The sequence below is a fragment of the Oculina patagonica genome, chromosome 9 (genome assembly GCF_052425735.1).
Source record: "Oculina patagonica isolate OP01 chromosome 9, crgOcupat, whole genome shotgun sequence".
In the NCBI taxonomy this organism is placed as follows: Eukaryota; Metazoa; Cnidaria; class Anthozoa; order Scleractinia; family Oculinidae; genus Oculina; species Oculina patagonica.
In genome coordinates, this window is record NC_135766.1 from 29,829,330 (window position 1) to 29,843,251 (window position 13,922).

General features: G+C 38.9%; 1 protein-coding gene across 1 annotated transcript in view; it reads right to left on the bottom strand.

The window, feature by feature from the left end:
• LOC144664629 (PAS domain-containing serine/threonine-protein kinase-like) overlaps positions 1–13,921 on the bottom strand; it is a 24,613-nt gene extending 10,692 nt beyond the window's left edge. Inside the window, exons 1-11 of the mRNA XM_078525783.1 lie at positions 13,751–13,921; positions 10,187–10,451; positions 9,427–9,584; positions 8,637–8,846; positions 7,003–7,143; positions 6,050–6,181; positions 4,772–5,044; positions 3,711–3,918; positions 2,443–2,967; positions 1,805–2,115; positions 1,001–1,156 (exon numbers count right to left, since the gene is read on the bottom strand). Of these exons, the coding sequence (XP_078381909.1) occupies positions 1,001–1,156; positions 1,805–2,115; positions 2,443–2,967; positions 3,711–3,918; positions 4,772–5,044; positions 6,050–6,181; positions 7,003–7,143; positions 8,637–8,846; positions 9,427–9,584; positions 10,187–10,451; positions 13,751–13,873 (2,502 nt within the window). The 5' untranslated portion in view covers positions 13,874–13,921. The remainder of the gene's footprint in view (positions 1–1,000; positions 1,157–1,804; positions 2,116–2,442; positions 2,968–3,710; positions 3,919–4,771; positions 5,045–6,049; positions 6,182–7,002; positions 7,144–8,636; positions 8,847–9,426; positions 9,585–10,186; positions 10,452–13,750) is intronic.
• Position 13,922: the final 1 nt, after the last annotated feature.

The window sequence follows — 13,922 nt, forward strand, 5'->3', positions numbered from 1 at the left end:
TATACAGTTCCAGCAATGTTTATTTTTTAACACTGATTCACCTCTATGGGCTACTTAATGTAAAGGCAGCTTGATGTAAGTGTTTAAAGCGCTTCTGTTTGTTTAAATTTGTTTATTCCCGGCTTGTAATTACGAAGCTCGCGCAAAACAGCCGTTGTCTTGTTTACGAGCCTTGAATTTCTGTGGAATAAAGCTACTTTTGGTTGAATTCTCCTCTCTTATTTTCGCTCCGTACTTTGGCGGCTTGCTGCTCATACACTGAATTAAAAATGTTCTTACGGAGATGCAATTTTATAGCGACAAAGTACGATTCAAGAAGCGATTTCGAGAGCTCAAAAGCTTCCGCTCCCATCGCTTCGCAATATGACATGCAAGTGTTAACAACGTATTGACATCTTGCTGTCAACTTTCCAAGCGTTAGCCAATCATATTTTTGCGTTGTGAGAGCAACGCATAATTCAAACACTGTGGCTTAGCGGGTAGTCCCTATTTTTTTCGCTTCTCGCCTTGCCCCGCCTCCTCCCCCCACGCGTAATTTTTTTCGCTATAAGCTCGACGAACTCTTCGAAAAAAAATTCGCTTCAAGCTCGACGGACTCTGCGAAAAAATAGGGACTGCTCGTAGTCTAAGAAATAACCAAATGTTCAAAACATAACTATAATAAATATTAAAATAACTAACAATAACAGAAACTGTAACAGTAACAAATTGTTGAAAGTTCAGTTACTTTTACAAGAATTGTTTATTTTAGCAGTAAATATATACATGTACTATTCGACGTCAATGACTTCAGTAGGGGCAACTATCCACAACAGGGGGGGGGGGCTTATTAGAATAGGGGCACTTATAAGAATGGGTGCGCTTAGTAGAATGGGGGGTGCTTATTGGAATAGGGGCGCTTATTGACAAAAACACATTTGAAGAGGGTACTTGTTGGAAGGAGTGAGCTAAATCAAATCATTACGGTAAATAAATTAAGCTCACTGCAGCTGTGACCCACCTCTGCTATACTGGTCACTGAGAAGTCTGTAGTGTTAAAACTTGACGCTAAAGCAAAACTGCTTGTCGACCGTCCACCCTCTCCTTCCTCTTCTGGGTCACGTGATATCCACGCACAGTACAGGACACGCCCATCATTTAATTCTATTTTCTTTATCTGTTGACGACCAAAAAAGCATCAACAAATGAATATAGTAACCAAAATCTTGAGCAGTAAGCAGGGTTCTAGTTTTCTGCAAGCAACGTGTGGTTAATATTTCATCAATTGTGAATAATTCCATCATAACCAATTGATTCAAAAAGGAAAACTATTAGTAAGGAACTTATATTGATCAGAAATTGTTACTATTTAAACAGTCAGTATAGAATCAGCATTTAAAATTATGTCAAAATGTCTCCACTATTCTAACCAACTAAATCGTTCATAAACCTATATAATTATAGGCAATATTAATAGTCTGAGCCATTTGGTGCAAAAATGTGCACTATTTGTCCTTAGACATTCTCTTTTCTGAGAAGAGAGCAGTTTTCTGAGAGGAGAAGTAAAATATTGAATGAAAATGGACAGTTGGTAGGGGGAGGGGGTGGGAGGGAGATTGGCAACGACAGAATTTTCAGTTGTTTATCATTGCAAAATGTTTCTGTTATCCTCTAGTCAGTAAGTTCATGAGATGCTTAATTAGTAAAACTAATTTAATAATAAAAAAAAAATCCCAAGTATTGGTATCAAAGTACAAAAATGGGAAACAACCAGACGATACGTCCGGCCTCCGGCCTCAAACGAAAACCCTTAGTTAGCACTCGCCTGAAAAATAATTCCTAGGGGTGATCCATCTTTGTGCTTAGCTCTCCCAACAAAGCTTCCTTCACACACAGGTTGAAAGGGTGATGGAAGGTCTGTGCGCTGCAAGCTTGTCACGATGTTTGGCGTGGATGTTAAACCTTCCAGCTTGAAATTGCTGCCTTCTGGTGGAGTTGGCAATCTCTTTGGGGATTCATTTTGACCTTGTGACTCTGCAAGTGATGTGTCAACAGATGAATGGTTTTCGTTGGTACTTGGAAGTGAATATGTTTCACTTGTATTTGCTGATGACTGAGGACTTGTAGCCTGTTGGACTGAAATATAAATACTATGGTAAGTTAAGTTACGGAATGTGGTATTGACAAAAAACAGTGGAATTCAAGTTTCTGTAACCTCCCAAAAACTCGAACAGCAAGTTTTTTCATTGGATTTGCATAGGTGTACGAGGTAGGGGGGAGGCAACTGACCCCCCACCCCTTTCCCCGGTACCAAAAGGGCAACAAGCTAAGAAAAAAAATAGAAAATAAGCAGGCAAATCTCAACAAAGCTGTGATACAGTTACAAATGTAATTAAGCTAATGATTTTGACAAAGAGGGGCAAGTGGCTTGGGGACAAGAATGATTCACATTTGTGTACATACCTTCTTTATTGATTTCTAATGATTCTTTCAAGTCCTCATCTTTTTCATTTCCCTTGCTGTAGATTTCATTTTTATTTGGATCACTTGAGAAAGAGCCAGATAAAGATTCTTTGTCTTCTCCCTGACCTTCTGTAGGTGAAGTAGATACATCTGCTGGCGATGACACAGCAACAGGTCCACCCCGTACAACGGGCCCTTCCTCTCCTATCTCTAACCGCACCTTCTCTATACTACCACTCCTGTCGTCAATCCCGCTATCCTCTGCATTTGTTCCTGGAGTAAAGGAGCCAGCCTCGAGCGATGGAAAACTAGATTCACTGAAACTGTTACCTACTTTGCTGTCGCCAAAGTTTGCAACCATACTTTCTTTGTTGAGAAATGTACTGTTCGTTGGCGGTGACTGAACATCTCTGGATGAGCTTCTGTTTGTTTTACATGTAATACTCTCCACTGTTGAATGGGAACTACTTAGGCCAGTACTGGTGCTAAGGGAACTTGAAATTGAATCGTCCAAATTTTTCCCATCTGGTGAATAAGGATTTTTAAAGAGAATGTGTGTCAACATAATTATTTTGTACATGCACAACTATCATGTTTGATTAAAGTGATGGAACTCTAAACCTCTAGCCAAGGTTCTGAGATTAATTACAGTCCTGCCCTTTGTCCATATCGAGTTTTTGGGCAATACACTTCAATACTCTTTTGAAGTGAATCCCCCCACCCCAGAAGTGTATAGTAGGTAATGGAATTTGTTTACAAAATGCAACTTGACTGAATGTGTAGGAGTGGCCTCTGGTGGACTAGCAGCCCATCCAGAAGGAGTTGGGCAATTTTACTCTATGCTGCCTGTACAGTACCTGTTAATTAATCCTCTGGACAATAAAACAGGAGAAAACATATAACCTAACAGCACAATGGAAACAAATTAACCCAAAAATAATCTGATCTACAACATTTATCACGGGTATGACCTTAACTACCCAGGACCTACTCCCATCTGGTCTCAGCTCAGTCAGTAGAGCAACAGTGCAATGTAATCTGGAGGTTGTGACTTTTCTTTGTCTTTGTGTGGTGAAGGAAATTCCTGGTTTATTCTCCAGCACTTAAAATAACCTAAAGAGAGTTAATTCTCTACATTCCAGCTGCTAGAAACAGTGCTGCATAATTATTGTACCCTTAAGACCTACAACACAGCCTAAGTTATCAAAATAATGTGAAATCTAATAATAATTACATAGTTTACATGACATGACATTTACATGACATACCTAGACTTCCTGCACTGTAGTTACTTGCTTTTGAATCAAGTTCACGTGAGTAGATTACTGTGCTCTTCCGATCATTCTCTAGGAAGTCATCATCATCATAATCATCCTCAAACTCATCATCCTCATCATCAAACGGGGGAAGAGGCATACTATTGTCGTCTATATCGTCCATGTCATCATAGAAGTTAGGGATGAGATCTGTCATATGCTATGAAGGAAATGAGTTGACATCAAATTCAACAATAACTACCAACACATTTTGTCTAACTAGCAGACTTCTTCAGGGAGTTTTACAAGAGAGGATATAATGCTCCTATTTCAAGAGATCAAAAACCATAGGATTTAAGCGATGACGACCGCTTAATGTTATCAGGTAGTTGGCAGGATCTGTACTACATTCTGTTCTGATCGACTAATCAATGGAACCAAATGGGACTGTGAACTAGCTAAAGGAATAAAATGTTATGGGAACAGAAATCAACTTAACAAGAAATTGCTGCAACAAAACAGGAAGCAAAATACTCCTGGAAGGTTAGAAAGGACTGAGACAAAGTATAAATGTAAGAGACAAATTGTATATTTGACGAGTTCTATTGAATTCAGTAGACAGACATGATCACACCTCTATATCTTTTAGTACAACGGGCCTGCATGGTTGGTCTGTGTAATTAATTACGAGACAGCACCTTGACCTTGCATGTTGTTTCAGGGCTCACAGTTATATCGTAAAATTCCAGTTATAAGCCCCCCCCGCTTATAAGCCCATCATCCTGGAAACAAAAAAATACATCCGATTATAAGCCCCCCCCCCCCCGAATATAAGCCCCCCTCTACCGGATGACAGTACTGAACAGGGCTAAATGTTGCTTATTATGCGTTTTTAACTTAAAAACGTATTTCCATCAACACTCCCGTGGCTTGTTTCGAAACGTTTTTTTATTTCGCTTATAAGCCCTCCCGGATATAAGCCCCTCCGCTTATAAGCCCACCTAAAACCCCTTACGAAGTTGTATAAGCCCAGGGCTTATAACCGGAATTCTATGGTATTTACATGTAGTTACCTTTCCAATGAGCTCTTTCTCTGGATAACCAAAAAGCACAAGAGAGAAGTTGTGATTACAGGAATGAATGACTCCATCAGGTGTGAATGTCACCAGACCACTGATATTCGCAAACACCCACACCATCCCCTTATAGAACACTTGATCATCGGGGAAGTCTTTGTCACGATCAAGCTTCTTCAGATCCTTTCCATATTTGGGTTTTAGTGTGATGCTAAGAGGAAACGTTGCACCATCTCTTGTCCTTCCTGTAGCTCTCTGCTTCTTGACATGCTTAAAAAAAAATTGGAGATTAAAATTCAATGTAATAGTTAAATATTATTAATATTTACAACTGCTCAATTTGCAGTCCATACCAAAAGTCGTGGATAGCAAATTGAACAACCACAGAGCATGACTCAATTTTACAGAGGTTTCAAAACAAGCCAGAAACTGCCAGATATCTGTCGTCTACTTGAGTATACTGTATGTTGCTGTTTACTCTGGTCATAGCAATCAGCTCATGACAAACAAGCTCAGCATTGTCATAGCCACCTACTTTTTCAGTTGCTGACACCTACTTCAAAACATTTTAAAATCCCTGATTTTAACACAGTGATATCATATAAAAGAAGTGTAGGACTTCAAACTTTAAACTTTTTTTCCAGTTGCCAGTTGACACGCTAGGTAACATACAGATCCTCTTAAATTGGATCTGTATCTAACCTATGTTACTTACTTTAGACCAACTATGATTCTTATTTAATTTTTTGGCAGTTTTTAATATGCATTACCAGTGCCTGTCTCTTAAAAATGTCCACTTACATGTATCTCAAGATTAGACCATACAATTATGGTTCCTTTTTGGCTTCGTGCACAAGACTTTGTAACTTTCTCAGTAAAAAGCATAGTCACAAAAATATTTAATTTACTATTAATAATGCCTAACATATCTGGGTCACAGATTATTTAAGAAGGCAGCGAAGCTGAGTGGTTTACAGTGCTGGTGTTGTAATCCGGAGGTCCCGGTTTCAAACCCTCCACCCTGCCACTAGCTGGATTTGTTCTTGGCTGTCCCAAATTTAAATCCTCGGTCACGCACCTCCTGCCAGCCGTTGAGATTTTAACTTTGTTATGTTCATTTAAATGTTCATTTCCTCTGTTTCAGGGGCATGCCTGTAAACTAGCTATCTTGAAGCTAAGTGCATGACCACTAGAAAACAACATACTGTAATTTACATTTTCTTTTTACATTTACTTTAAGGCCCCAGGTATATCAGCTATTAATTAAGAGCAAACCTTGTTCATATTTGTGCCTGTTGGCAGCTGCAGAGCAGGAATCAGTTTTGTGATGTTGACTCCAACCAAATCTGAAGGAGCATGGTAACCATACAGGAAAGAAAGTTCTTGATCACAATCCACTATGGTGCCCTGGAAAGACGTTACTTCAAATTACTTGAACGTAGTCATTTTTACAAACAGTTTCACACACGTACACATGTATTAACGTTAAACCGGTGGACAAGAGGGAGGCCTGGTATAGGCAGGGGATTTGATCTCAGTTGAGATTTTTGTTTTCAAATGACCAACCACAAAGCAATTGTAGATGGTCAAGAGTCACTAAATATTGTTAAAATGTGCTAGAAAGTACATTTTTTGGTACTTACACTGAAATGGTCAAGAGTCAAAAGTTTATACATGTAATAATAAATTATAACAAATAGTTAAACTAGCACCTATAAATGTTAAGCTGGCAGGGGAGGGAGGGGGGCTTGGGATAAGCAGGGGAATCGACAGAAGTTAGATTCCTTTTTTTTAGCAAGGCATTAATAATGTGTTAGAAAGTAAACTGAAATGGCCGAATTAATTATTGCATTACAGGCAGATAATTAAATGGGTGCATGGAACCAGACCCTTAGTGACCCCTGATCTGATATGAAATTCTCTGTTTCTTTTCTCTCTTTAAGTCACTTGGGCTTTATTTCAGGCACCCCTCTAGTAATTGCTGTCAAATCCCATGGATGCCTTAATATCAAGCCTTCCCCACCCCCCTGGCTTTACAATGATAGGTGCAAAACGTACACTGAACACCCTTTCATTGGCCTATTGAAGTAATCACAAAGTATTTTTTCTGCCATGAAGAGGTATTGCAATCAACTGTTGTGTGTGAATTTAGTACATGAATTGTTTATCTTCCACTCCTTTCTGGTTGTTAGGTTTAACAGTCATTTCTCGCCAATTCACATGCATACCTCAGCATCAAAAAGGACCATTGCTGTTTTTCGTTCCACTGGTTCCATGACAGTGATACATCGCGGTTCCTCATCCCATGTCAGTTTCTTCATCCAAACAGAGACAGGGAACACTATACCACAGCTATCAACAGCTTCTAACTAAAACAACAGACATTAAAATTAGTAAACAAGTACTATCTGTTTGACTCAAAATTTATAGTTTAAAGGCTTGGTTCAAGAGGAGCAGGCTTTTAGCCAGGATTTAAACAGTGGGAGTTCAAAATTTTTATAAGGCCTGGCTTTGTCCGCACAGGAGGTCCTGAGGAGCATGCAAGTTGTTTTTCTGCAGTTATGAGTGCAATGGTATCAAACGATTTCCAAATTTGCTAAAAAAAAATTGTATACAGTGATTCATGTTAATTTTCTCTGAAAAGTGGCCAGCCATAGGACTCCTGGACTCCCACCTGACTAAAAACCTGAAGAGGAACATCAGGGTACAAAAAAAAATCCTGTCTGATTGTCCCATACAAGCAGATTTTCCTGCGGGGCAAGTAAATTTCACAGACACTTGCCTGAAGGGTAAGTGCCCAGGCAAGCCATCTGCGGACTAAGTATCAAAGAGTAAACTATTAGGGCCTGTTTACATGGAGGTGGGGGGGGGGGGTAGGTGAGGTAACTCGCCCAGATGTTTCAGAAACTCTTACAGAGCGTTTGACAAACGGTTTGCGAAGTTTGTTTGAAATTTCTGAAGTTCGCTGCGAACTTGGGAATTTCATTACGTAGTTGTCAATCAAATCGCGAACTTCGAAACGAAGTTGCGAATTTCATGTGTGACGAAGTTTGCAAGTTGCGAAGTTCGAATTGCTTCCAACGAGACAGTTCCAAGTCTTCCGTCTATTTTCGATTGTAATGGCAGACTTGCCGAATTGTATTGCTATGTTTAGGGGCAAAAAGGACGAAAAACATAGCAGCTAATTGTTGAATTACTCTCAGCGAACGGAATTATTTACAAGTAGACTTCAGCTGAAACGTCTCACTGCGGATCAAGTCGATATGATGTTTTCAAAGAAACTAAGCTTACCTTTCGATGCAAAACACTCGCTGATGTATAAGTTGATTTACTGAAGGAAGAATCACCGCTCCCAATTCGAGGTAAGAGTGCAGAGAGAAGAAATATTTGTGAAACTAAAACCAGCGGAGAATTGCAGTCGAAGGTGGAAATGCGCCAGGTAAGTTGTTTACGTATTTTTACCACCAAGAAGTTTCGTTCGTTTTTGACTTCAGTCTATGACAATTAATTTTCTTTCTATTGTGGCATTTCAATCGAAAATAGACAGAAGACGTACTTGAAAGCAACTCGAACTTCTCATCTTGCAAACTTAGCTGCACGTGAAATTCGCAACTTCGTTACGAAGTTCGCAATTTTATTGACAACTTCAAAATGAAATTCTCAAGTTCGCGGCGAACTTCGGAAGTTTCAAACAAACTTCACAAACCGCTTGTCAAAAGTTTTGTGAAACGCACTGTAAGCCTTCATCAGTTGAAGGCTCAAGAGTTAGCCCAAACGTCTTGGCAAAGCAATACAAAAGTCAGTGACAAACATTAACTTTCTTCCAATATGTCATCACCTGACTACTCAATTTTTTACTTACCACTTTGCCGTTTACCATAACCACAGCGCCACTTGCTTCAATATGCTGCTCCACAAGAGCTTCTTGTTTTTCTTTATGAACATCGGCAAAAAGCTGCGACAATTTAATACCAATGAGCCGCTGTGTAGAGTAGCCAAACAGCTCTGCTGCCATGTCATTAGCTGTCAAAATTTCTGATGTTCTAGCATTGATTGTGACAATTGCTTTGTTCTGTAAAAAAATATTAAAATAATTAGATATGGTACTGTTAATACTTAATGGTTAATAATAATACAATCACAGTAGTACAGTATAACTGTAATGATTCGTTTTAGCGCCCGTGGCACTTATTTACTTTTGGCATCTCAAGGGAGGACGCTTATTCGAGACAGGGCACTTATTCGGGACAGGGCGCTTATTTAATTTTTTGAGAAACAACCAAATGTTCAAAACAAAACTTTAATAAATATTAAAATAACTAACAATAACAGAAACTGTAACAGCAAAAAATTGTTGAAAGTTCAGTTACTTTTAAAACAATTGTTCATTTATGCAGTAACTATACCGGTACATATATTAATGGTGAATGTTCCCGAGTTTATCTATTCGCTGTCGATGACTCCAGTAGGGGCAGTTATCCACAATAGGGGGCTTATTAGAGGGCACTTATTAGAATGGGGGCGCTTATTGGAATAAGAGCATTTATTGACAAAAACACATTCAAAAGGGAGCGATTATTTGGAAGGATGCGCTTATTGGAAGGAGGGAGCTGAGTCGAATCATTACGGTAGTACAGTAAAACGGTACATACAGGATTTCTGACTGTGGTTGGGAAGACAGCTCCTGTTCCAGCTCCACCTACAAAGTTGTAAAACTGCCAAGATGATGTCAGTCGTGGATCAGGGGGGGTTGCCAGAAATGAGCCTCGGCAGTGACCAGGTGAATAACTAAAGCTGTGCAATGAATCACCTGAAAAGGAAAATTAAAACACAATGACAGAAATAAAAACACCAGCAGAAACGTTTTCAAGTTTTATGTCAATCAAAGTTTGAAAGGGTTTCTGACAACGTTTCACACGAGCAATCACAAAAGTGAACTTAATAAATTTTATTCTTAAACTGTGCAGATTAAACCCTTTTGTAGCTGTTGACAAAAAGGGCTTTTCTCTCTGTCTTTGCTGTGTATTAAGGTTAAATGCGACCAGTTTTCTGTAGTTTTCTGTCCCCATAAAATTTATGTATCATTGCCTAAACCGTTGCCATTACTCCTGTGAAATGTCATTTCAAACTTTGATTGACAGAAATGTTGGAAACATTTCAGCGGGTGTTTTCATCTTCTTATACTTTGTTTACCCCCGGTTTTGGTTTTTTTTTTTTTTTTTATTCTTGGGACCCTTCTTTTTTTTTTTTCCCTCGGGGTTTTTCTTTTTTTTTTTTTTTTTTTTTTTTCCCGGCCCCCCCCCCCACCCCCCCCCCCCCCCCACCCCGTTGTCACATATCAATGCAAATAGTGGGAAAACTGAACATCTTTTAGAACCACTGATGTATGAATGTCTTTTTTTAAAAACTCACTTGATATCTGATCCAGATTTCTGTTAGGCTTGAAAACATCCATGTTGTGTTCGTCCAACTTTGACTTTGGCTTATAAGCTTTTGGGAATGTGGCATTAAGATCCAAGGAATCCTGCAGTGCAGTACTAAGGCCTAGTTCCACAGCCCGGTCCTTTTTTGTGGGCCTGATACGATCAAGGGGCGAGGGGTAAGATGGCGTCCCAAACAAGTATAATCCTGGAACAGGACCTGACTTCAGATTCAGTGACTTCCCAAGTAATTTATTCTGAGAAAAAAAAAACATAAAGAGAATAATCAAGTAAGCACAAGACAGCACTTTTCTTCCTAGGATTTTGGGACGGCCAGGGGGTATTCTGACTGTGAATTTCAAATGTCAAAACCTGATTTGTGGAACTTGTTCTCCCACATTACTACATTGTATTACTTTTGTGTCTCTTTTCCAGAGTAAGAAATCAACTTATTTACTTTGCATCAGGTTTTACACAATGTAAGAAGTTTTTTTCTATCTGCGCTACCCCAGTCGACTGAGTTCACCATTCTTTCCACAAAAGCTGGCATTTAGTATCCGGCGTATGGCACATTGAAGTGCCATTGTGTTCCTGTGACAATTTGATGAAGATAGCTGCTGTTCAACAAAAAAAAAAACAGATGTAACCCAGGTTTGAACATATTAAAGGGACAGTGTACGGTTTGACCAATTTTTTGAAGAGATTTTTTTTGTGAAACTTAAATATTTTAAAATTAATTGGCGGGGCGAGAGGAAAGGTCCCCAAAAAAAAAAAAAAAAAAAAAAAACCTTAATGCGAGGGCAGTAATTCACTTTTATAATCGTATTCATGCTGAGAAAACCCAGCCAGTTTCATCAACTTCATTGAATGATTTCTTATTCGCTTATGAATAGGAATTCCCAGTTCCAGATTTCAAATTTAAGGTTAAGGTATTTTATCTTTAATTTTAAGCCAGGCAGCAATGCTTTTCTTGTGAATCAAGCTAGCATAGGCGGCCCACCTGGCCTTAAATACCTCTGAGGGAGAACACTGCAGGGGTAAGGGAGAACACTGCAAGAGATAAGTAGTGTAGCAGCCTTTGTAAGCTTTTAATTGTACTGGTCCTCTAGTGTAGCAGTTGCTGTTTTGGGGCTAGGGGCATTATATTGTTCCTGTTGCTTGTCATGTTGTTCTAGCAAAGGGCAGTGAGCCGTTTGTGTAGGACCTTGTGCTTACATTGTGCAGGGATGTCGCTAAGGGCCGGCTGCCGGCTTATTTCACCGGCTGAAAGAGAACTTAAATTTGGCTGAAATTTCACATGAAAACAAAGACTTACAGTGTAGGTAAACTTTTAGAGCTGCCAAGGCCAGAAAAGCCAGCTGGGCTTGTTGATGAGCCGGCATAGTGTTTTCTTAGCTACATCCCTGATTGTGCAAGCTATAATTATTTCAACCTCCATTGTTAGCTTTCAACAGTCCAAAACTACTGTATCTTTTTTGCGGCTTTACTGAGGCTGAAACTGTAGGAGCAGGGCTGGAACCAGACTTATGGTATAGACAAGGCAAAATCGGTGATCGCCCAGTGCGAACCGCGAATTTTGAAATCTAGATGCACCAACGCCATTTTTAGTATTTTTGCAAGTTATTTTTTCTGAAAAGTCAATCTTGTTCAACTGTAGATTATTTTCTCAGTTAAGGTGGCTTAATACAGTTTTGAGAGGGTAAATCAGTCCAACCTTTAACTCTCTTTTACAATCTCCAAAAAAGTTTTGTCTTTCTCTTATCACTTTTGTTACATCCTTAAACCATCTAAGCGATATTTGGAAAATAAAAATGCTAATAAACAGTTTAAATGAACGGCCGAGTGCTTATGAGGGGACTGGCACTAGTATTTTAAACGGCGTTTTTCTCAAAATCTACCCGTACGACCCTACCTCAAAATTCAGAAATAAGAAATTGGCTTTCATTTATCATCAGCAAAATAATATAAAAATCTGTAAGACAGATTTTTCGCAAAATAGGAAAATGTATTTTTTCGATTTTTAAAATAGCTCAAAATCTGTCTTACAGTTTTTTCAAAATTTTGGCCGTGGACGTGGTTCACCCCTTAAATTTAATTGTAAAAGTTTCGTAATAGGTTGTACGGTAGGTTTTCGAGAAAATCTGGATCAAAATCTGGCTTTACGACCTCCGAAGCGAATCAATTGCGCGTGCGAGCGCGCGCTAATATGACGTCATGCGTCGCGAGCGATAATGAAAGACAGAATAGAACTTCTCTGTCGTTGTTTATCCACACTTTTTGTCGTATTATTTTCCGTCCCAGGTTTGGAGACCTATCTGAAAGTATTTTGAAGTTTTCTTTTGTATACAAATTTAGTAAAGCGCGGTAAAACAGATGAAACTCTTTTTCCTTTCTGTTTAGAGTTGCTAGCGCCATTAGGCCGCGCGAGCAATAATGACGTCAAGCAGAAAATCGTAGCGTGCGCCTTTGAGCCACGTAAAAACTGTATTCGGCCACCTTAAACATTTTCTTTTGTGAATTATTGGTGTAAATCGAGACGAGACAAGTGCCTCGTATATTGCCTCTTGCTAATTACGGCCCTGACAAGTTTATGTAATTTGCATGTACAACAACAGCAATTAACTAAAAATACAACCAAAAACAATAAAAGAAATTCTAGACTAAAATATTAGCATAAAAAATGTCAAGATTATATAAATTCTGAAAGTTCACTTTAGTATAGAACAATCTTCTTTTTCTCTCCTGTGTGCTGTATTTTTGAGCCACATAGAGCTAAATAATAATTTGTTCTTATCTTTCCGGATGTCACCCAGTTGTTAATCATGGAGACATTTTAGCGTTGAAGTCACAACAAAAACACCGATCATTCCAAAGACAGAAAGGTCAATTTCAAAACATTATACAGTCTTCAACAAGGTTTAGCTAAAAATAAAGAAAATAAACAGCGGCATTTCGCGATCGATCAGCTTAAATATTCTGCTGAAGAAGGGTTTCGCTTATTTATATTTTAGAGAGTAATCCCAGTCAATTAATGCGTAAAAAAGGTTTATTTTGTAGATATTTACACCGTATATTCAGCAATTTAGAAATAGATTTTAGAACAAGCTTACTTTGCGATAAATTCATACTAAGCTAAGGTTTCCAAAAGCGCTGTTTTCAAAATAGAATTTTTAGAATGGGTAATCTTGCCCAATTTAATTCAATCTCAATATACACAGGTGTAACCACAATTATTATGCACACAGAGATTTCAAAAATAACGCTTACAACCTGAAATGTCACACTGACAAAACTACATTGCCGTATGGTTGCAAAGGTACTTCAATCGATAAGCATATGTCCTTGAATCTACTGTTCTGTTTGAGAAATTTCAAAAACCTGACAGATCATGGTCTTTCTGATTTCTCGCAATAATTTAAAAGCACTTTTACACCGACGTACAGATGTTGTTAGGCTGCTTCATGTACAAAGACGCTGCCGGTCAAAATTTTACGCCGAAGGAATTGTGAAGTCCTTGCAAGCTAAATTCACAAATAAGAACAAAACATTGCCCTACCAGTGGTGTCTTAGCTCTAGTAGGCGAAGCCTTGACGTTAGATGGATCAGGAGACATGGTTTTCCGCAGTAAAGGGACGCTTTGGGGCCGCGGAGGCAAAGGAGACTTTGAAGTCGTCGCCATGTTTGGTCTTTTCAAATCATTCCGCGCGCCTAAATCTTCGGAAGCACTC